General features: G+C 40.3%; 1 protein-coding gene across 2 annotated transcripts in view; it reads right to left on the bottom strand.

Annotated features, from left to right (window-relative positions):
* The window catches only part of RASGRF2 (Ras protein specific guanine nucleotide releasing factor 2), a 252,292-nt gene that overhangs the window by 147,534 nt on the left and 79,380 nt on the right, over positions 1 to 25,378 (bottom strand). For both annotated transcript variants that reach the window (XM_070465761.1, XM_070465762.1), the window contains exons 3-5: positions 10,408 to 10,555; positions 7,948 to 8,037; positions 3,945 to 4,198 (exon numbers count right to left, since the gene is read on the bottom strand). In XM_070465761.1, coding sequence (XP_070321862.1) covers positions 3,945 to 4,198; positions 7,948 to 8,037; positions 10,408 to 10,555 — 492 coding nt within the window. The remainder of the gene's footprint in view (positions 1 to 3,944; positions 4,199 to 7,947; positions 8,038 to 10,407; positions 10,556 to 25,378) is intronic.

Raw genomic sequence — 25,378 nt, 5'->3', positions numbered from 1 at the left:
CCATAGTTTAGATCTCATGGTTCAGTGTTATAACCCCTTCCTTGCACACACCTTCAACTCCCTTCTTTTTCACTTCATCATATTAGCCTCATACGCACCAATACTAGTTAAACTCAACCCTTTGCCCACTCTACACCTGCACCTATGCAGCTGAAGGTGGTTAAGAACAACATAAAACCATCCTGACTAGTCTCACTGTAAAGTCATAACCACAAGCCTAATATGCTAGCAGTTATATTACATGTCCCTCATCCATTCACTGCCCTGTTCTCCTTGATTATCATTTCACACCTTTTCCTCTCTTCCCTGACTCCAGCACTTCCCTCCCATCAACACTGTCAGTTGCTGTCCTTGATTCCTAACCACATTATGTGTCCAGGTATTATTCCCTCCCCGTCCATGCTCCCACTTAAAGTCATGCTCTCGACTTGCTCACCATATTCTATCCAATTCTGCCTGTGCAAGTACCCTGCTCCAGCAATGCTTCCCTCTCTTTCCAATATCCCTTCCCCCCCCCCCACCCGCCTGTCACTGTTGGTGTCACTTTTATCCCATCCAAACACATGCACAAACACACACACAGCTTTATATTTCTTTATTTACCTCCAGGTACCACTGTTTCTCTGATCCTCTTTATAGTAACCCTCCTTGAAAGAGTTTTCTACACCAACTCTTTCCAATCCCAATTCCCCTTCTCACCAAATCAGGTTTTGGTCCCTCATCAAAATTGCCAATAAGCTCCAAGTCGTTAAACCCACAGTCAGCTCTCAGTTATTGTTTTATTTGGCCTTTTGACATAGTTGTTCGTTCCTGCCTGCACTGGCTTCCAGGACAACCCATCTCCTGGTTTGTGACCTACAACCCTAGCTGATCCTCGTCATTGTAATTTTTTTGAAAGGGTACAGCTGCTTTACAATATGGTGTTAATTTCTGCTGCACCCAAGTGAATCAGCTACATGAATACATATATGCCCTTCATCTTGAACGTCCATCCCACTACCCCAAGCCCATCCATTTAGGTCATTTCTCCTCTACGCGTGGCAGCGTACACATGTCAACCCTAATCTTCCAGTTCCTCCTTCCTCCCCTCCCTGCTGTGGCTCTTCACACCCCCACCTCTCAGTGATGACATACCCCAGGGCTCAGGCCTTGGTCCTCCTCTGTCATTCATTTGTACTCACTCCCTTGGTAATCACACTCAGACGAATAACTTTATTTTTTCATTTATTTTTACTAGTTGGAGGCTAATTACTTTACAATATTGTAGTGGTTTTTGTCATACATTGACATGAATCAGCCATGGATTTACGTGTGTTCCCCATCCCAGTCCCCCCTCCCACCTCCCTCTCCACCCGATCCCTCTGGGTCTTCCCAGTGCACCAGGCCCGAGCACTTGTCTCATGTACCCAACCTGGGCTGGTGATCTGTTTCACCCTAGATAATATACATGTTTCGATGCTGTTCTCTCGAAACGTCCCACTCTCACCTTCTCCCACAGAGTCCAAAAGTCTGTTCTGTACATCTGTGTCTCTTTTTCTGTTTTGCATATAGAGTTATCGTTACCATCTTTCTAAATTCCATATATATGTGTTAGTATACTGTAATGGTCTTTCTCTTTCTGGCTTACTTCACTCTGTATAATGGGCTCCAGTTTCATCCATCTCATTAGAACTGATTCAAATGAATTCTTTTTAATGGCTGAGTAATATTCCATGGTGTATATGTACCACAGCTTCCTCATCCATTCGTCTGCTGATGGGCATCTGGGTTGCTTCCATGTCCTGGCTATTATAAACAGTGCTGCGATGAACATTGGGGTGCACGTGTCTCTTTCAGATCTGGTTTCTTCAGTGTGTATGCCCAGAAGTGGGATTGCTGGGTCATATGGCAGTTCTATTTCCAGTTTTTTAAGAAATCTCCACACTGTTCTCCATAGTGGCTGTACTAGTTTGCATTCCCACCAACAGTGTAAGAGGGTTCCCCAATTAAAAAATGGGCCAAAGAACTAAACAGACATTTCTCCAAAGAAGACATACAGATGGCTAACAAACACATGAAAAGATGCTCAACATCACTCATTATCAGAGAAATGCAAATCAAAACCACAATGAGGTACCATTACACGCCAGTCAGGATGGCTGCTATCCAAAAGTCTACAAGCAATAAGTGCTGGAGAGGGTGTGGAGAAAAGGGAACCCTCTTACACTGTTGGTGGGAATGCAAACTAGTACAGCCACTATGGAGAACAGTGTGGAGATTTCTTAAAAAGCTGGAAATAGAACTGCCATATGACCCAGCAATCCCACTTCTAGGCATACACACTGAGGAAACCAGATCTGAAAGAGACACGTGCACCCCAATGTTCATCGCAGCACTGTTTATAATAGCCAGGACATGGAAGCAACCCAGATGCCCATCAGCAGACGAATGGATGAGGAAGCTGTGGTACATATACACCATGGAATATTATTCAGCCATTAAAAAGAATTCATTTGAATCAGTTCTAATGAGATGGATGAAACTGGAGCCCATTATACAGAGCGAAGTAAGCCAGAAAGATAAAGACCATTACAGTATACTAACACATATATATGGAATTTAGAAAGATGGTAACGATAACCCTATATGCAAAACAGAAAAAGAGACTCAGATGTATAGAACAGACTTGTGGACTCTGGGAGAAGGCGAGGGTGGGATGTTTCGAGAGAACAGCATCGAAACATGTATATTATCTAGGGTGAAACAGATCACCAGCCCAGGCTGGATGCATGAGACAAGTGCTCGGGCCTGGTGCACTGGGAAGACCCAGAGGGATCAGGTGGAGAGGGAGGTGGGAGGGGGGACGGGGATGGGGAATACATGTAAATCCATGGCTAATTCATTTCAATGTATGACAAAAGCCACTGCAATGTTGTAAAGTAATTAGCCTCCAATTAATAAAAATAAATGGAAAAAAAAAAAAGAAAGAAAACTAATGAAAACACTTACAGATAGCAAGTGAGGAAAATGGGGTGGGGAGAGACAGAATTCAAAGCTGTTTGATGTTCTCATGTTGTTTTAATTTTTTTAACCATGTAAATGCATGGTTAAATGCATGTTTTTATCTACTTAAGAAACAAACAAATAACAAAAATGTTAAGTAAAATAGAAGACTGGAGTGGGCTGCCATGCCTTCCTCCAGGGAATCTTTACGACACAGGGATTGAACCCAGGTCTCTTATGTCTCCTGCACTGGCAGGTGGGTTCTTTACAACTAGTACCACCTGGAAGCCCAAGCAGCACTCAAAAACAAATAAATAACTAAAATGTTAAGCAAAATACCCTAGCAGTCCCCTTTCTCCCTTCTCCCCTTTCCTTCTTTATATCTTCCACAGTACTAATCACAATATAAAATACTGCATCTTTCACTTATTCACTATTCATTGTCTATATTCCCACATCAGAATTTAAGTTCTATGAAGGTAGGGACCTTCTGCTTTGTTCACTGGTGAATCCTCAGCAGTAAATGCACCATAAATATTTATTGAGCAAATAAATTTACTAGAGATCCTCGGGCCCTCTGTTAACTTTTGTTCTTCCTAAAGTACTTCTGTGTATGTTACATGTGAAGACCCATTAATCACTCCCATTTCCCTCAGGTTATGAAGGAGATAATCTTCCCCACCACACACACAATGACAAGATGTCAGAGGGGTAACAGTAGGTAAAGCCATGTCAAATAGAAAAAAAAAAGAGAGAGAGAGAAAACTAGATGCCAACATACAAGATAAAGATATGAAAACGTGGGCTACTAATGAAACACCAATGATAGCTTTCTTATTTTCAATACCATAAGCTCATACAGGTGAATTTCTGATACCTCTTCTTTTAAGAGTAAAGTAAAACTTCCTTTAAAAACTACAGATAGGTTTTTCATATGAACCCTTACTTATGCCAAGACAAACCTGTTGAGAAAAATACTGCTGACGTCGTCGTGGCTGATGGGGGGCTTCTTGGAGCTGGCCGCCATGCGCAGGGGCCGCAGGAAACCGTTGACGAGGATGTAGAGCTGGTGAACGTACTCCGACTCGGCCTCGACCATGGTGAACACAATCTGGTTTCTCTTCCTCATGCTTTCGGCATGAGGAGAACAAATGTAATCCTGCACGATGGTCTTCCATTTCCTTCTACATAACCATCCTCGCATGAAGCTCTGAACCTACAGAACAGCAGCGACAAAATAGAAGTGAATCTCAGGGAGGGGTGAGGCAGGCTTCTTAAGCTGGTCAGTAGGGTGTCCATCCTGTGCCGTATATATCGTGCTCTTCCACTGGAGCACTGGTGGGCCCACCACAGAAAAATAATGCCAGGTTTGGACCAGATAGCAGGAAAAAAAACAAACAAACACGCATAACATAAAACTTACTGTCTTAACCATTTCCAAGTGTGTAGTTCAGTAGTGTTAAGTATAATCACACTGTTGCACATACAGATCTCCAGAACATTTTCATCTTGTGAAACTCAAACTCAATAATTGTTAAACAACTCTCCATTTCCCCCTTCCCTCAGCCCCTTGTAATTCCCATTCTACTTCCTGTTTTTATGAATTTAACTACTTTGGATAACTTACATAAGTGGCATCATTCAGTATCTGTCTTTTTGTAACAGGTTTATTTCACTTAGTATAATGGCCTCAAGGTTCATTCGTGTTGTAGCATGTGTCAGGATTTCCTTTCTTTTTAAGGTTGAATAATATTCCATTTTGTATATGTATGTATATATAGATATATAACATTTTGTTTATCCAGTTTTCTGTTGATGAACATTTGGGGTGCTTTCACCTCTTGGCTATTGTATATAATGCTGCAATGGATATAGGAGTGCAAGTATCTCTTCAAAATCCTGCTTTCAATTATTCTGGACAAACATTCAGAAGTAGGATTGCTGGTAGTTCTATTTTAAAATTTTTGAGGAACCACCATACTGTCTTCCATAGCAGTTGAGCCATTTTACAATCTTACCAACAGAGCAGAAGAGTTCCAATTTCTTCATATCATCATCAGTACTTGTTATTTGGGTTTTTTTATAGTAGTCATCCTAATGGGTGTGAGATAATATTACACTGTAGTTTTGATTTGTACTTCCCTGATGCTTAGTGGCATTGATCATCTTTTCAAGTGTTAGTGATTTCTCTAAAGAATCATCTTTGAGAGAAATGTGTATCATCTTTGGAGAAATGTCTACTCAAGTCCTTTGCCTGTTTTTAAATTGGGTTTGATTTTTTTGTTATGGCTATTTGAGTTTTTTTTAAGCTTAAAAAAAAGTGTTAGACATCAGCTCATCTCACCCCTTCTTTTTACAGATGAGTAAACTAAATTTCTTGGTTAAGTCACACAGAAAAGCTGCAACCAGGCTTGCCCTTCTTTTACCTGCTTTTTGTTAACTATAAGGACTCTTTCTCAGCTACGTGGGCAAAAACACACACTAAAAATTCACAATGGTGTTATCTTGTGGGGGAAAAAAATAAGAAATAAAAATTAAAATCAATGTTGTAGGAAGATGGAAGCCCCTAAAACTGATCTGAATCCCCAAGATATGATTTGAAAAGTAACAGGCCAATTGGACAAAGTGTGCTAGCCTTTGCATTTCAGCCAACAAATATTTACTGAACATCTTTTAAATGCCCAGTTAAATGCTGAGTGCTAAACAGAGAGGTATATGTCATATTCCGTAACCAAAGGCTCTGCCATATAACCTACTGGGTGACTTTGAACTCTGGGCTCCATTTCCTTATCTACAAAATAACTGACCCAAAAATCTGAAGTCCTTTCTAAATATAAGAAAAATTATATAATAATTTATTAGTATTTGTTACATCTAAGCAGATTAACCAACAAAGCAGGTTGCAAAGTCATATATAATTGAAAGCAATAAATTACTATCAAATCTTTTTTTAGTATCATTGCTTTCTTCTTAACACATTCTTATCCTTTTTTTTCATACTATTTCACCCATATGGTCTCAATTATCACGCATTTAAACAACTATTCTTCTTTTTCAATATTTAAAACTGTCTCATTTACCAACTGATGTCAGCACACTATCAATTTTCATAATAGGCATTCACACAGTTGTCATACCTCAAGCAATAAAAATTAAAAACACATTTTAGTAGAATTATGTGGAAAAAATTATGTGGGAAATTTCTGTGAACCAATTTCAATTTTTGGTCTCCTGAAGGTAAAAAATTATGTTGCTATTTGCAAAGATCAGCATAGGGTATCTAATTGATTTGTGGGTTTCCCTGGTGGCTTCGACGGTAAAGCCTCTGCCTACAGTGCAGGAGACCCAGGTTCGATCCCTGGAGAAGGAAATGGCAACCCACTCCAGTACTCTTGCCTGGAAAATCCCATGGACAGAGAAGCCTGGTAGGCTACAGTCCATGGATAAAGAGTTGGACACAATTGAGCAACTAACTCACACATGCACAATTCATTTGTAAACATCCCTTTCCACAGAGACGTTAGTCTGACTGGGGACATAAAGGGCAATAGAGTTAAATTCAAAGCCTGTTAACAAATTTAAAAGTAAGGTTTTTTAAAAAGTATATCTATTATGAAAGAGGAAGACAGAAACTATAAAATGTATTTTATCATTATTCCTCCATTTAACATAAGTATTTTCAAAAATCAACTGAATTTGTGTTAAATAAAAGAATCTGCCTGCAATGCAGGAGATCTGGGTTTGATCCCCGAGTCAGAAAGATCCTCTAGAGAAGGAAATGGCAACCCACTCCAGTATTCTTGCCTGGAGAATTCCACAGACAAAGGAGACTGGTGAGCTAGCTACAGTCCATGGGATTGCAAAGAGTCAGGCATGACTTGAGTGATTAACACAAACAAAATCTATTTACTTGAGCAATATTGCCTTCCATGCAAAAGCTAGCTTGTTTACTTGTTAACATTTTCTACAACAGGACAGTACTACAATTGTATTCTACTGATACCTTTGTTTATATGGAGCCGCATGTTATTAAAAGAATGGCAACAGCATTCATCTTATAACAATAACATAAACCAAATTTAATTTAAAGATTCTCAAATTCTAAGAGAGAAATGTTATTATTTTACTTTGTTATTTCTTGAAAACTGAAAACAGTGCAACTTAGTCCTGAGGAGCTTTTCTATTTCAAATTCAGAGCAATATCTAAAGTTTTATTGCAACTGAAGGGGAATAATTACCTAGCACAGGAAAAGAGGAATAAGAAAAAAATGAAGAAGAAATAAAATTCTGTAACTGTGCACCTTTTAACATAATATTAACACAGCTAAATCAGTGCTTTTACACAGGACAGCTAAGATTGTGGAACTCAAAACCGAGATGCCTTAAATCAAACACAGCAGCCTAGAGAGAGTGCCAGGGTCTGGTTAACTGCAGAAGTTGTCCAGTTGTAAGTGACAGTAAGATGGAAGGAGTTGCTGATTATGTGGATGTTAAACAAGAAAGAAACAACAATAAGACAGAAACCTGAGCAGATGTATTGATTCACTCAGTTTTCTCACATGCTCAAAAAAATAAACTTCTCTAAATAAACACTGAAGACTAAAGCTAAAAGAAACATTTCTGAAGTGTAATTTAAAAAACACTCCCTTAAAATATAAAAGGAGCACAAACACCAGAAAGTTCAGCAGCACTTAAATAACCCAAATGGAGAATACCACGGTCTTAATGTCTACCCTTGGCATCCTTCTCACAGAATCCACCAAAGGATTCCCAGAACTGGAGAGAAATCTCAAGCCAAAGCTTTTCCAGGGATGTAACCACGTGTGATAATTCTGAAGCGGAAGTCAGGAAGCCAGTGGGAGAGAAACACCTAGATTGTTCTTAACTCAGAGTCAGGGTGGCAAAGACATCACTACAGAAAGACAACTGGTCCCCACCACACTCACCCAAAGCTGGAAACCCTACCTTTTTTATCTTCTTGATGTCTGGATCCTCATCTTCTTGATTGCTTTGGTAAGGTCTCATTCGTTCCTTTGTTTTATTAAGAGCGATAATCTGTAACACAAAATTGGTCCATTTCATGATTTGGGAAACACTAGGCTAAAGCCATATTTCACAGGAAGTTATGCTTACAAGATCCTCAGGAAACATTCGCTTTTCAGGCACACTATCTTCATTTGATGCTAAGGCAGGGGAAGCCTGAACTTTACCCCAAACTTGCCTTATTATGCTGACAACAAAAGTGCTTATAAGAAGTGACTGTGGAGAGTGTGAACTGGGGTCTGGGTTATAGAAATGTGAGTCCAAAATTATACCCTGACTGCCCGTGATGACCAGACCAAGGCCTTCTCAGCATCTCAGTGGTGTGTCAGGCGTCTCATCAATGGCAGCTTCCTATAAAGCCCTCTGATCTCCAAATGCAGTGACACTCAGCTCCAAGCTCGTGCTTTCTGTAATCAGCCTGCACACACAGTCCAGCAGGGTCACAGATCTCCTCAGGAAAATGGTAACTGCAAGGGGAACTCTAGAGCCCAGGGGCTCGGCCATGCCAGGCAAGAAGACACAAAAAGGCAAAAAGAGCTGAAACCACTTGGGATCTCTTTATAGCCTCAGCTCATTTTTGTGACTCAAAACCAGGGAGCCTCAGAACCACACTTAGCAATGAAATTCCTTGGACAGAGAATCTCTATCACTCACCTGCAGGCTCCTGCAAACTTAAGAACTGATTCAGATTTACCAACAAGCAAACACTTAAAACGCTGAGATCATAATTGCCCAATCCAACCTGTCTTTACATTTTTGTCCCCATTACCAAACACTCTCCTCTGCCATTTTTCTGGCAGGGAAGTGGGCAAATAAAAGGAGTAGGAAATAAATTATGGCTCCTGTCAAGCGACCACACAAAACAGACCTGCTACTGACAGTTTGTAGCTGCAATATATATTCAGACTAAAAAAGAACATAGTGAAGGCAGATAAGCACACACAAATAAATATTGGGGAACACTGCTTGGTGCTGAGTTTCTCTCATGGAGTAAATGCCAACCTCTTTCACTTAACAGACAAGCATCTGCTCTAGCTAACTGTGGCGAGGACAGAACACAATAATTTTGTTTTAAATTACAGTGCCTGATATAGTCTTTTAAAATGCAGGTTTGTTATGTTTTCTGTTGTTGTTTTCACTATCTCAGATTTCAGGGTTGGATCGGGAAGTTAACAACGCTAATGATATGGTGAACAGTCTGCAACTTTTCATCCTCAGAGAGGCAATCAGATCCCAATGTGAATATCAGCTTAAACCCTGCTCTGTCTGCTGGAGGTAAGGTACACGGGCAGCAGGAGGTGAAAACCCTCTCAGAATTTGCAGAGTAAGTCTCAAAAGAAGATGTGAGGAAATGAAGATGAAAATGTTGAATGACAGAGAAACAAGAAATTACCCAGCTTGAGGAGCCTGTGGTTTGTTTCTATCAACAAAGTTACAATCAGCAGTAGGTTTCATTCTGTCCGATTCTTTGCTTTGAAGCTAAGAGGTCACTATTGCTCCACTGGTCAGAAAGAGTAGAAAAACTTCGCTTTCTACATTCCCTGCAATTCTTCAGGTATTGATCACTTCCCACAAGAGGTGACAGGACAACAAGGGAAGGTGCACTCAGGTTTCTGTATACAGACGGAGGCACCTTGGGGAGAAGGGAGGACCCACAGACACCGCAACAGCTGCGGTCTCCACGGCCAGCTGAGTCAATCTCACTCCCTGGGGGTGCAGAGCCTGAGGAGTTCGCAGTCAGGATGGGGCAGGGAGGGAGGCAGGAATTCCAAGTCCAGGAAAAAAATGCACCCTAGCATATGTCACATACTTTAACCCAAATGAGTTTTTCAAAATTCTACAGAGGAGAAGGTTGGACTCTTTAGACTGAGAAAAAATGCAAAGACTTCCTGACTTCATGTTTGGACCTTCTTTAGCTGTCATTCAGACTTTAACACTGAATCTATGACAGGTTCACAATAATCATTACTATGAATCCATCTGAAAACAGATATAGTCAACTCTTGAATATTCGAGCAAATGAAGGACATCAGGAGCACAAATAATGTAAAGCTAGCACATTATCCTGATATTTTATTATACATATTTAACTATTCCTGCATCACTGACTCAGTGGACATGAGTTTGAGTAAGCTCCGGGAGTTGGTGATGGACAGGCAGGCCTGGAGTGCTGCGATTCATGGGGTCGCAAAGAGTCAGACACGACTGAGCGACTGAATGGAACTGAACTGAACTTAGAAAATAAATTCATTTCTCATGTACCTGTGATGGCAGAGGAACTAAGTTTGGGATCAAAATTTTTCCCCTATAGGCGCTAAGTAACCATGAGGAGATGACAATAAACATGAAACAATGAGAAGGAGTCTATCAACTAGGAAATACCTCTGATTTAAGCCTTTCGATTTCTGTATCTTGATCTTCAAGTTGATGCCGGAGTTGGTTAGCTGCAATTTTTTCTGTCTCTACGATCTGAACTAGATGAATGTACTTCTGCATTAATACTTCCCTCTCAATCAAAATGTCTGCATAACTTAAGAAAAAATTACAGTTAGTCATTGAGATATTATTCTACTACAGTTTCATATAGAACAGCATACTCTGTGTTTATTTAAAAAGAAGCCATACAGCTTAACTAACTCTATGTAAACATTAATGTTTGGCTTACATTTGGTATCCTTTAACTATATAGACTTTGAATCATCACCTTTTTACATAACCTTTAGAAGAATTTATTTTACGAAGGCAGCAACTCACAACTTTGTCATATAAATGAGAAAGATGCAAAGCAAATCTATTATTTTATTAAGAAAATAGTGGAACTTCTTTAATAAAAACTGAAGTCTTTGAACTGATGGTACATATTTAAAGTATTTCATGGGGTAAGGCACTAGCCAATCAGAACAGACCAACTACCAAGCAGAACGAATGCAGGACCCATCAGAAGAGGGCCTGGCTGGAGAGACAATGATGACTGTACCACCAGCCTGGCTCTCTTCAGGATTACGTGACCTCTGAATCCACACTTTCCAAAACCAATAGAGGCAAAAACTTTATTCTAAAAACAAGTGTAGATTCTTGGGCCCTGACCTCATCAGCCTAACTTGTTTCCACTACATTGGCCAAGTGTGAAAAGCAGGACATTCTCTCTTAGATTTTTTTATTGATCTCTGTGGCACCCAGATTTTTGCTTCCAGAGCTTCTTGTGCTATTTAAGGTGGTAAAATGTTTGTTTGTCCATTCCCATAATCTTTTCCATATGATGTCATAACAGTAATAAATAATAACTACTTACTGAGCATGTAGGATGTGTCACATATATTCTCTTCCTCCCAGCAACCCCAAGAGACAGACTTTATCACTCCAGTTGTACAGAGAAAGAATCTGATCCTCACAGCTAATAGGTGGCAGGGCTGGGATTCAAATCAAGGTCTATCTGACCCCAAGCTCATGTTCTTAACCACAAGATAAACTGTCTCTCTAATGAGAAACAGCACACTGGATATAAACAAGAATATCATAACATAAGTTTTGAGATATCTGCCCCCTTGATATAGCTTCTACCCCCCCACCTCCTCTTTGAGAACCCAGGCTGTGGCAGTCCTGTTTATACCACAAAATCTGCCCTCATGACCACACTGCACTGGTCTAAAAAGAGATAACTGGGCCAGGCTAAACCAAGCCGATTATTTCTCTTTGGAATCTGGGACTGTGCCTCTGACTTATTTGCTTGAACTGAGATGATATAAACTTGGAAACTCAGATCACTGTTATTGATCAGCCACATTTGGCCACACCCATGCCAAAACAAATATGAAAAAGAATAAGCAGATGTTCAGAAAAACAGAGACAAGAAAGAAAAAGTCTGAGACAGAAAGGTAAAAACTTCCTGTAATTATCTTTGGGTATTTAGTTTCTGGTCCCAGACCCTCATGATATCTGAATATAATTTTATCCTCGGGTTTGGTGAGATCCTATTGCAGTTTCCACGTAATAAGTTCTCTTTCTAACCCGCACTAGTTTGAAATAGACTTTTTTACTTGGAACTAAAAGAGTCTTAAGACAATTCTAAAAATCACAATTTTAGTTCCGTTATCTCAACAGTCTCAGCACTTACATCATGTGTGCCATTAGTGTTAGGGAAAAAAAAAGCATAGTGTCAGCAATATTTTAAGTCACTTGTCCTAAGAAATTACCCTAAGAGAAGGAAGAAAGGTTGTGTAAGTGTAAACGGGAAGAGGGGGGAAAGGAGAAAAAAAGGCACGGTCCTCAAAGAAATATGCTTTAGGTACTAAAGGGGGAAGTAATAATAGAGCATGAGAAAATTACTTATTGTAATAAAAACTCTACCCTTTCTCACCAGTTTTATTAGAAATATGCCAAATTTATTACAAACATGTTAGATCAGTGTTAGGTAGCAAAAGAGTATTTATTTTCTTCTATAAAAAGAAAAAGTCCAGACCAATATGTAGAGCTGAATTCATGCAGACTCATCATTGATATAGCTTCATTTCCAAGGTCCTGCTGAAATGCTAGGCAAACTGGTTTTTGTTTAAAGAAGGAAACCATAACAGCATTATAAAACAGGAAAACATGTCATCAACAGACCAAAAGTTTTATGAAATTCCATGAAGAGAAAAACCAAGAAGAATCAGAATGGTGGGGAGACCAGAGCAAGGAAACCGCACATGCAGACCCCCTGCACAGGCACGGTCCCCACCAAGAGCGGCCAGAGAAGCTCCACGTCCAGAATCAACAGACACAAAGGACAGGAGACGCCAAGGATCATCAGGGTCTTTCATTAAACAAGAGCCTTCAGAACATCTGGAAGTTAGGTTCCTCCTCTTCCCATTTTACAAGATAAAGAAAGAAAAGGTCCAACGGGCAAGAATGACATGTCCTCAAGTCAGCCGAAGATCTGCTCTCTGTAGAAAGTGGGCCACCTTCCCGAAGAAAGCTCCTCATGAGGGGGTTAGACTCAGGGAGCAGGGTTTGGCTTTACATCACATCCACTGCACACACGACAGAGACCAAAAGGGAAAGGCACTGATGAGGGCCTAGGAGTCAAACACACTGTATGAATTTCCTACTGGGTAACAAATTACCACAAATACAGTGGTTTAAACAGCACATACATATTATCTCATAGATTCTGTGGGTCAGTTTAGCTGGATCCTCAACTTAGAGTCTCCCAAGGTTGCTATCAAGGTGTCAGCCCAGGTGCATTCTGTTCTAGAGGCGTGAATGAGAAAGAACCCACACTCATGTTCACTCAGGCTATTGGAAAAAGGGATTTTCTTGCAGCTACAGAACTCAGGCAGCTTGCTTCTTCATGGCCAGCAGGAGAGCATCTCTGACCTCGGGGCAGCGGGGGGCAGGGGGAGGGGGTACTTCCACCCTCATCTCACTTGATTAAGTCAGGCCCAACCAGGAAAAGCTCCTTTTTAATTAACTCAAAATCAACTGATTTAGGACCTTAATTACATCTGCAAAATCCCTTTTCCTTTGCCATAGAAGGTAATCTAGAAGCCACTATTCACTCATGTTTGCTATATACTAGCTGCTAGTAGCTGGAGAAGGCAATGGCACCCCACTCCAGTACTCTTGCCTGGAAAGTTCCATCGAAGGAGGAGCCTGGTAGGCTACAGTCCATGGGGTCGCTAAGAGTCGGACACGACTGAGCGACTTCACTTTCACTTTTCACTTTCATGCGTTGGAGAAGGAAATGGCAACTCACTCTAGTGTTCTTGCCTGGAGAATCCCAGGGACGGGGGAGCCTGGTGGGCTGCCGTCTATTGGGTCGCACAGAGTCAGATACGACTGAAGTGACTTAGCAGCAGTAGCTGCTGGTAGCAAGTCACAGGTTCCGCCCAAGCATGCTAAAGTGGATGGAACCTGACAAGGGAGAGTCCCAGCCAACCTTGCTGCCGACTGCCCACATACCTGAAAAGGAAGCTTGCATAAGCTCAAAAGGCACAGACAGACCCTGTTCACAGTCACAGTGTTAAGCCCAGGCCAGCTACCCTCAAGGTCCTTGATTTAGAAACACAGATCACTAGACACTTGAGAAAATTAATCCCTAAGAAAAGTAGTAGGCGGCACGTAAGATGACCCCTAGTGATGGAACAGATCACAGCAAAAGTGACGGGATGGCACTTCCAAGATCAATGTACAAGGAGACTCTGGATTCCATCCTATTATTGGCCTTCTCTTATCTTGCCAGTTTGTGCTGGCCACTGCCATGTTGTGAGCTGCTACATGGAGGGGCCCACACAGACAGGAACTGAAAGAGGCCTCAGCCAACAGCTGATGAGAAACTGAGGCTTCAGTCCAACAACTGGTAAGGAAGTGAATCCAGCCAACAATCAAGTGAGTGAGTACCTTTTGAACCTGCAGGTGTGACAGCAGACCTGGCTGACACCAGGATTGCTGCCTTGCATCCTCAGGGCAGAGGCATCCAGCAAAACCATACCTAGATTCCCAAGCCACAGACAATGCGGGGGACAATAAGTTGTGTATTGTTTTAAGCACTGGGGAGTAAACTGTCAAGCGGCAAGAGTTAATAAGTAAAGTCTCAAATAAACAAACAGAAGAGATACTAGGGCAACAAGGCTAATCAGGCAACAGAGATTTATCTTCAGAGAGATATGGAAGGATAGTAAAGCCATAAAACAAAAAGCAGCTGTCATGGAAAAGAAGTAATCAGATAACAGGAAGAGTTCTTGGAAGCAAAAACAATTATTGAAAAATTTCAGGTCAATGAATGTGCTAACCAATAAACCAGACATGGCTAAAATCTAAGCTGGGTGGTGGCAGAGATAAAGAACACTGAACAAAAATACAAAGAGATTAAAAATAGGAAAGAAAATTTGAGCAGCATGGAGTACAGATCCAAGAAGTCTAAAAACTACCTTATGGGAGTTTCAGAAGGAAAAAAACAGAGAGACTGTGATGGGGAGGAAATAATCAAGAAATTCAAGAAGCCCTCCTTGAACTGAACACAGTACAGTTCAAATAGAAAGGCTAATCCAAATGCCAGAGAGAACAAATGAAAAAAATGTCATACTCTGTCAAACCCTGGTAAAATATCAGAGCTCTAAGGATAGAGAAAAATTATGAAAACTTCCAAAGAGAAACCATAGGTTAGCTAAAGAAAGTGAGTATCAAGCAGATACACTCCTCCTCAGTAACCTAGGGAGCTAGATCACAATAGAGAATTGAACACCAGCCTTGACAATTGGTACGTAACATTTGTATAACCATGATGCAAATGCCCCTCACTGTTTTTTAATTTTCAGAATCAACAGAGACTTAATTAAATTTATAGAACAGAAGGTAAATGTTTAAAAAAGTTTATAAACAGAGAATAAATAATTGTGACAGTAATAAAACCTCAGGGTTAGATGAGAGAAAATAACAATAAAAACATATTAAATGCCTCAATTTATGTGTCTTGCATAGCAGAGAGTCAATACATACTGTCCAAAGTTGGTAAATTAACAGAGGCTTAATGATATGATTTTAAGATATAAAGTCAACCACTGTAAGTAACTCAAACAGAGGGGACAGAGGAAGGAGAGGTAAGAGATTTGTAAGAGTGTTAAAGTCTTCATCTTTATAACAGGGAGCCAATAATATTGCTTAAAATTATTGAGTCAAGAAATAGACAAAATGACTTCATAGAAAATAATATATGAATGAATAATAAATACAGAAAAAAGGTGCTACTTAATCATATAAGTAAAAATTGTTTCTTTCACAAGGGCTTCCCTTGTGGCTCAGCTGGTAAAGAATCTGCCTGCAATGAGGGAGACCTGGGTTCAATCCCTGGATTGGGAAGATCCCTTGGAGAAGGGAAAGGCTACCTGGCCTGGAGAATTCCATGGACTATGTAGTCCACAGGGTCACAAAAAGTCAGACATGACTGTACAACTTTCACTTTTCAAAAATTGTTTATCAAATTTATCGAGTTTCAGTAAACAATGCTACTCAGCGCCAGCAAAGATATATTAAAATGGCTACTCTACTGAAGTGACCTATGTCACAATATATATCAAGATACATTAAAAAGGTAATACACATCCTTGGTCATACTAATTACACTTCTAATAATCTAACTCAAGGAAAATAAACAGATATTTGCACAAAGATGTACAAAGAAACAAGATATGCATTCATTAATTATTTTAATAAATATAAGAAAGTGCAAACAATCTAAATGTACATGTATATAATATGGAAGTGATTAAACAAGCAATAGTAGATCTACACAATGGAATGGTATATGCCATTTTCACATTTTAAAAGAACAGTAACATAATGAAGACATATCTAAGACTTACTAATAAGTGAATGACAACAATAAAAAAAAACTCCAGGAGATAAAAATAAACATGTTTTATGCATGCACATAAGTTCAATTGCAGAGAGAGAAAATTATGTATATCACAGATATAAGGGTTGGGAAGGAAGGGTGACCAAGAGGGAATGATAGGCACTCCAAATACAAAAAGCAGTGTTCTTTCACTGGTACAATTATGGGTAATTTTTAATTAACTTCTTTTGTGCTTTTCTGTATTTTTCCAGCACCTCTATAATTTTAAGTGGAAGCCCCACATACACCAATCCTAATGACATATATTTACTCTGTGAGACAGGATTATGTAATGTTTATTTCCTTCTTAATATGTCCCTAAGACTTCAAATTCATTCTTTCATTCAATGTTTATTGACTGGTACATACTCAGAAATTGTTCAAAGCACTTGATACAGGAGTAAACAAAGCAGAAAAAACAACAACAAAAAAAAAAACACTGTGCTTTTGTGAAGTTTACACTGTAGTACAAAGCTAAACAAGGTCTTAATGACCCAGATAACCACAATAATGTGGTCACTTACCTAAAGCCAGATATCCTGGAGTGTAAAGTCAGGTGGGCCTTAGGAAGCATCACTATAAACAAAGCTATTGGAGGTGATGGAATTCCAGCTGAGCTATTTCAAATCCTAAACAATGATGCTGTGAAAGTGCTGCACTCAACATGTCGGAAAATTTGGAAAACTCAGCACTGGCCACAGGACTGAAAAGAGTCAGTTTTCATTCCAATCCCAAAGAAGGGCAATGCCAAAGAATGCTCAAACTGCCATATAATTGTGCCCATACCAGTAAGGTTTGTCTCAAAATTCTTCAAGCTAGGCTTCAGCAGTATGTGAACCTAGAACTTCCACATGGACAAGCTGGATTTAGAAAAGACAGAGGAACCAGAGATCAAATTGCCAACATTCTCTGGATAAGCAAAGGAATTCCAGAAAAACATCTACTGCTGCTTCATTGACTATGTTAAGCCTTTGACAGTATGGATCACAACAAACTGTGGAAAATTCTTAAAGAGGTGGGAATACCATACCACCTTATCTGTCTCCTGAGAAACCTGTATGCAGGTCAAGAAGCAACAGTTAGAACTGGACATGGAACAATGACTGGTTCAAAACGGAAAGGAGTGCATCAAAGCTGTATATTTTCACCCTGCTTATTTAACTTGTATGCAGAGTACATCATGCAAAATGCCAGGCTGGATGAATCACAAGCTGGACTCAAGATTGCTGGAAGAAACATCAACAACCTCAGATATGCAGATGATACCACTCTAATGGCAGAAAGCAAAGAGGAACTAAAGAGCCTCTTGATGAGGGTGAAAGAGGAGAGTGAAAAAGCTGGCTTAAAACTCAACATTCAAAAACCTAAGATCATGGCATCCAGTCCGTCACTTTATGGCAAATAGAAGGGGAAAAAGTAAAGCAGTAACAGATTTTATTTTCTTTGGCTCCAAAATCATTGTGGATTGTGACTGCAGCCATGAAATTAAAAGATGCTTGATCCTTGGAAGGAAAGTGATGACAAACCTAGACAGCATATTAAAAAGCAGAGATATCACTTTGCTGACAACGGCCCATATAGTCAATGCTATGGTCCTTCCAACAGTCATGTATGGATATGAGAGTTGGAGCATAAAGAAGGTTGAGCACCAAAGAATTGATGCCTTCAAACTGTGGTGTTGGAGAAGATTCTTGAGAGTCCCTTGGACTGTAAGGAGATCAAATTAGTCAGTCTTAAAGGAACTCCACCCTGAATAGTCATTGGAAGGACTGATGCTGAAGCTGAAGATCTAATACTGTGGCCACCTGATGCAAGGAGCCAACTCACTGGAAAAGATCCTGATGCTGGGAAAAACTGAAGGAAAAAGGAGAAGGGAGTGGCAGAGGAAGAGATGGTTCGACAGCATCACTGACTCAGTGGACATAAATCTGAGCAAATTCCATGAGACAGTGAAGGACAGGGGAGCCTGGTGTGCTGCAGTCCATGGGGTCACAAAGAGTCAGGCACCACTAAGCGACTGAACAACAACACAGCAAAAGACATTAACGTAAGAAAAATTTGTAGGGTGCTGTTGATGTTTAGTCCTTCTCCAGAGGATGTTCACAACCCAGGGATCAAATCCATGTCTCCTGCATTGGCAGGTGGATTCATGTTTTGTCTGATTAAATTTTCTGGTTACTAGATAATGCTCAGGTTTAAGTGTTCCAGTCTAAACTATTCATTACTTGTGTTTTGCAATTTATTCACTTATTTGTTTTTGTTATTCAATTTAAGATTCCTTGATAAAAAATGGTTACTCATTGCCAAGGGAAATAATAAAATTAAGCCATATAAATGAACATGATGAAAACCAAACTAAGCTGTTGAGTACCAACAGATGGCAAGTCTAAGAAATATATATGGGAGTAAAATATTCACGGGTAATATTTATAATCAAAACCACTAATCCATGCAAGAGAGAAGAAATATTCCAGTAGAATCCTGAAGAGTTCAGAGAAGAGGCACAGCATAAAATCACAGGCCTTAAAATTATCAGGAAGGAATTTTACTTGGGCCAGAACCTTATCCTAGTTATTCTGCCATGTCTTTTTTTTCTTTTCTTCAGCTGCTTCAGGTCTTAGTTGTGGCATGCAGGATCTTTAAGTTGAGGCATGTGGGATCTAGTTTCCTGACCAGGGATTGAACCTTGGCCCCCTGCACTGGGAATGGAGAGTCTTAGCCACTGGATCACCAGGGAAGTCCTTTATCCTAGCTACTTTGACTGAAGACATATTTGCTAGTGAGAGAGAGATACATGGCTAATATGCTAGACAATTATAATTACAATTAGCATATATATCTAGCATACCAGAGAAAGAGAGAGAACTATAGTAAAACCCAAACTGAAAAGCCATATAATGGGTAACTGAAGAAACATTCCCACTAGCTCCAGGATTATGCTCAATTTTATTGAGAAAACTTTGGAATCAGCATTCAGAGGCATCGTGGACTCTTTGGAAACTGGAGAAATCCAGTTCAGGATGATAGCATTGTAGTTCCCAGCTAAACAATGTTTGAGCACAGGCAGCGGCACCCTTAACTAAGCAAGACCAGGCTTTTAGGCATCATTACAGCCACCTCAACATTGCTACCCTCCATTTTTCTGGCTCTCAAATGCTCTTACATCAACAGGTCCACTCCACTGACTTATCAATATTTTCCAGGTATCACATCAGTGAGGTTCTAACACTAATTCACTCCCACTAATCTCTTTTTTTCTGCAAACAGGCTCTTCTTTCCTACACTGCCCCTTTTACAGTAAGTGGAAACTCAAGCATCTCTGTTAAGAGAGATCAAAAAGAGAAATAAAATTTAACAACTAAGGATGTCAGAGTTGGACTATAAAGAAAGCTGAGCACCGAATAATTGATGCTGTTGAACTGTGGTGTTGGAGAAGACTCTTCAGAGTCTGTTGGACCACAGGGAGATCCAACCAGTCTATCCTAAAGATAATCAGTCCTGAATATTCACTGGAAGGGACTGATGCTGAAGCTGAAACTCCAATATTTTGGCTACCTGATGCAAAGAACTGACTCACTAGAAAAGACCCTGATGCTGGGAAAGATTGAAGGCAATAGGAGAAGGGGATGACAGAGAATGAGGTGGTTGGATGGCATCACTGACTCAATGGATATGAGTCTGAGTAAGCTCTGGGAGTTGGTGATGGACAGGGAGGCCTGGCGTGCTGCAGCCCATGGGGTCTCAGAGTCAGACACGACTGGGCGACTGAACTGAAAGCTCCCTCTTTTAAACATTGCTCTTTCTTTTCAGTTCACAGTTGTAGTTCATTACGTAGACATCTGACTAACTTTGGGGCATGTGGAAAGTTGTCACTAATCTTTTCTAAGGCACGATTAAATATAAAAAATGAGCAAAACATTGTTATAAGGAAGTATAACAGAAAGCCAATAATGGTAAAGTTATTACTTTGACAGAAATTTTAAGGAACACTTCTAAAAGTAAATACATTTTATAGTATAGTACTATATTTAAAAAAGAGGAACATGTTTTATATCACAATTGATACTGATGACCCTTTCCTAACACTGAGACTTTTCTTTCTTTACAAATATGCATAAATACATATTGATAGAATTCTCTTTATGATCACCAAAAATTCTTTAACCAAAGTATATATCTAACTATATTCATTCAACACAAATGGATTAAAGATGTTTATAAATTTTCGTGTTTAATTTCTACTATGAGGGCTCTAAACAAAATAGCAATGGAAACAGGTGTTGTTGGGACTATGCGAAACTGGAACCCTCATACCTTGCTAGTGGGAATGGAAAGTAGTGCATCCATGGGGAAACAGTCTGGCAGTTCCTTGAAAAGCTAAACATAGAGATACCATATGACCCAATAATTCTTACCTTGTGCTAAGTCGCTTCAGTCATGTCCGACTCTTTGTGACCCTATGAACTGTAGCCCTCTAGGCTCTCTGTCCATGGGACTCCCCAGGCAAGAATACTGGAGTGGGTTACCATGCCCTCCTCCAGGGGATCTTCACAACCCAGGGACTGAATGTATGTCAAGCCCATGTCTCTCATATCTCCTGTGTTGGCAGGTGGGTTCTTTACCACTAATGCCATCTGAGAACTGAAAACATAAATCCACACAAACACTTGTACACAAATATTCACAGTGGCACTGTTCATAACAGCAAAAAGAGAAAACAAGCCAAATGTCCATCAATTAATGAATGAATAAACAAAAAGTGGTACAGTCACACAATGGAATAATATTCAGCCATAAAAAGGGCAGAGGGCTGATTATGCTACAGCATGAATGAACCTTGATGACATTATGTTAAGCGAAAGAAACCAGAGACGAATGCATTTATATGAAATGTCCAGAATTCACAAATCCATAGAGACAGCAAGTAGATCAGTGGTTACCTAGGGCTAGGGAAATCAGGCAATAGGGAGTAACTGGTAATGGATGAGGTTTTCTTCTTGAGTGTTGAAAATGTTCTGGAATTAGGTAGTGGTGATGGTTGCCAAGAAAATTAGAGATACCAAGGAACATTTCATGCAAAGATGGGCACAATAAAGGACACAAATGGTATGGACCTAACAGAAGCAGAAGATATTAAGCAGAAGTGGCAAGAATACACAGAAGAACTGTACAAAAAAGATCTTCATGACCCAGATAATCACGATGGTGTGATCACTCACCGAGAGCCAGACATCCTGGAATGTGAAGTCAAGTGGGCCTTAGGAAGCATCACTATGAACAAAGCTAGTGGAGGTGATGGAATTCCAGGTGAGTTATTTTAAATCCTAAAAGATGATGCTGTGAAAGTGCTGCAGTCAATATGCCAGCAAATTTGGAAACCCAGCAGTGGCCACAGGACTGGAAAAGGTCAGTTTTCATTCCAATCCCAAGGAAAGGCAATGCCAAAGAATGCTCGAACTACTGCACAAATTGCACTCATCTCACACACTAGTAAAGTAATGCTCAAAATTCTCTCAAGCCAGGCTTCCGCAATATGTGAACCATGAACTTCCAGATGTTCAAGCTGGTTTTAGAAAAGGCAGAGGACCCAGAGATCAAATTGCCAACATCCACTGGATCATCGAAAAAGCAAGAGAGTTCCAGAAAAACATCTATTTCTGCATTATTGACTATGCCAAAGACTTTGACTGTGTGGATCACAACAAACTGTGGAAAATTCTGAAAGAGATGGGAATATTAGGCCACCTGACCTGCCTCCTGAGAAATCTGTATGCAGGTCAAGAAGCAACAGTTAGAACTGGACATGGAACAACAGACTGGTTCCAAATAGGAAAAGGAGTATGTCAAGGCTGTATATTGTCACCCTGCTTATTTAACTTATATACAGAGTACATCATGAGAAACGCTGGGCTGGATGAAGCACAAGCTGGAATCAAGATTGCCAGGAGAAACATCAATAACCTCAGATATGCAGATGACACCACCCTTATGGCAGAAAGTGACAAAGAACTAAACAGCCTCCTGATGAAAGTGAAAGAGGAGAGTGAAGAAGTTGGCTTAAAGCTCAACATTCAGAAAACTAAGATCATGGTATCTTGTCCTATCACCTCATGGCAAATAGATGGGGAAACAGTGGAAACAGTGGCTGACTTTATTTTTCTGGGCTCCAAAATGACTGCAGATGGTGACTGCAGCCATGAAATTAAAAGACGCTTGCTCCTTGGAAGGAAAGTTATGACCAACCTAGACAGCATATTGAAAAGCAGAGACATTACTTGGCCAACAAAGGTCCATCTAATCAAGGCTATGGTTTTTCCAGTGGTCATGTATGGATGTGAGAGTTGGACTATAAAAAAAGCTGAGCACCAAAAAATTGATGCTTTTCAACTGTGGTGTTGGTGACGACTCTTGAGAGCCCTTGGACTGCAAGGAGACCCAACCAGTCCATCCTAAAGGAGATCAGTCCTGGGTGTTCATTGGAAGGACTGATGCTGAAGCTGAAACTCCAATACTTTGGCTACCTGATGCAAAGAGCTGACTCATTTGAAAAGACCCTGATGCTGGAAAAGATTGAGGGCAGGAGGAGAAGGGGACGACAGAGGATGAGATGGTTGGATGGCATCACCGACTTGATGGACATGGGTTTGGATGGATTCCGGGAGTTGGTGATGGACAGGGAGGCCTAGCGTGCTGCACTTCATGGGGTTGCAAAGAGCCAGACACGACTGAGCAACTGAACTGAACTGAACTGAACTGATGATTGCATAACTTTGTGAATATACCAGAAATCACTAAATCACAAACTTTAAAATTGTGGATTATTATGGTATGCAAATTACACCTCAATTTTAAAAATAACAATGCTTTTTACAAAGCAATGGGATGACCTCTCCCCAAAAGCAGTATTTTCACTGCATGATAAATCAAAAATTCTTTATGTCAAAAAATGCCATAGATGTAAGTACAAGACAAAAAATGACATAAGCTTATAACAAATATGAAAAATAGAAAATATTTTTGCCATACAAACAGCTCAGAAACAAACTGATAAGAAAACACAAATTGGAAAAATGGGAAATGGATCTCAGACAGTAATTCATATAGGTAATAGAGACAAATATTAACAATAGCAAAAAATAGTCTCACCAATAATCAAGGAAATACTCATTACAGAAGGTACCATTCTCTACCCATCGATATAATAAAGATTTTAAAAAATGATTCCAGCTTTCTCATGCCCTAGCAGAAGGAGATTAAACTGGTACACACATTTCTGAAAAGCAACGTGGCCGTATGCCAAGAGCAGAGATAAGAGATGATGAGCAGGACACATTTGCGTTGAAGGAATTCAAGCTGACAGGGAGAAGCAGAGAAACAAATCAATGCAATAATCTCATAAAGGCTCAGAGATAAATAAGAGGTTACAGTGGGGGGCCAAAGAAGGGAATGGTCAGCACTTCCTAGAGCTGGAGAAAGCAGATCCAGGAAGATGGTGCAGATGACTGAGAACTGAGCCTTAAAGATGAGCCAGAGTTATTCAGGCTGGAGGGACACCCCAGCACATCAGAATTCCTAAGCTCAGGACACGGTGGGAGGTGGTGTGTGTGCAGGGGAATGGCATGAGAAGCTCACAAAGGTCAGCTCAGGAGGGTCCTTGCTTGACTGGCTCACTGAATCCCAGAACTTGCTAGGGAAGGAATAAACAATAGTTGAATGAATGAATCTTTTTTTTCAATAGTTGAATGAATGAATCTTTTTTTTCCTTAAAAGCAACATGGGGGACCATCATAGTATTCTCCCAACCCCTGTATCTGTTTAAATTTTTATATCAAAAGAAAATTGACTCTAATAACTAAAATTACTCAAGGGAACCCTGGAATTCTTCTAGAAGATCAGATGTCTTCTTCAGAAAGGGTATTCCAGTAATCGTGTGGAGGACAGATCAGAATGATGCACATTTGGAAGGGAGACCTCTTGCAGAAAACTATGAGTTTAGTTTTGGGCTTACACATATGCAAATGTGTAGGGGAAAAGAAAAAAACAAAACAGAACAAAAGTAAGTACCTCTTTGGAAATAAGTAGGCTTGGGGAATGTTGGGGGACAGGGGAAGGATATGAGTGGAAACTAGAACATTTTACCCTCTCCACTTCTGCATTGTTTAAATTTTCGTTTTCTTTTTGGAGAACTTGCATTTAGAGGTATTATTCGTGTAATTCAAAAATAAGTATTTAATACAAAATAGCAAGTTGAAGTTACATAAGGAAGGAAAAGCTCTGGAAAGTCATGTTGACCCAGGTGACACAGCTTCAGTGGGGCAGAGACAGAAACCCACCCCCAGAGGCTGGAAAGAGCAGGAGCGTGTACAAAGGAAGAACAAACAAATCATTTCTCCAAGAAACCTGGCTGCACTTTCAAGAGTGGTCAGCAGCTAGAGGAGGATTTAGGGCCAAGACAGAGGGTTTCTGGTTTTTAGGTGGGAGACAAATATTTAAGAAAAACCAAAGAACACAAGAGAAAAGTCACAGTGAGCAGGATAAAGGGAGAGAGGAGGTTCGGGGAAACCCACTGGAACTGGAAGAGAGAAATGAACCGATTTTCCAGCAAGAGAATCAGAGGGAAGAAGCCAGAAGAGGCTTCTCTGGGGGCGGGCCCTGTAGGGGGTGAGGACCTGCTCTGTGAGTGCAGACGCAAGGTCGCGCCGCGGTGTCCGCTGACGCGTAAGGAGGGAGACAAGACAAGCATCTGAGGCAAACACTCTGTGGGGAACAGGAAAGATAACTGGCGGGTAGAAGGATTAACAAAGGGTTGCAAGTAAGACAATTCAAGCCCAGTTTTTCTCCACAGAAAACAGTTTCTACTATCCAACCAAGCAAATCCTTCAGTCCACAAACACGACTGCTCTTCTTTTGTGTTGCACCCTTCACACTCTAAGGAAAAAAGTGCTGAAGTCCCTTTCATTGTGGCAGATCTGGAGGCAGAGG

The sequence above is a fragment of the Odocoileus virginianus genome, chromosome 3 (assembly GCF_023699985.2).
Source record: "Odocoileus virginianus isolate 20LAN1187 ecotype Illinois chromosome 3, Ovbor_1.2, whole genome shotgun sequence".
Taxonomy (NCBI): Eukaryota; Metazoa; Chordata; class Mammalia; order Artiodactyla; family Cervidae; genus Odocoileus; species Odocoileus virginianus.
Note: the sequence above shows the minus strand (reverse complement) of the source record. Positions and strands in the feature narration are given on the sequence as shown.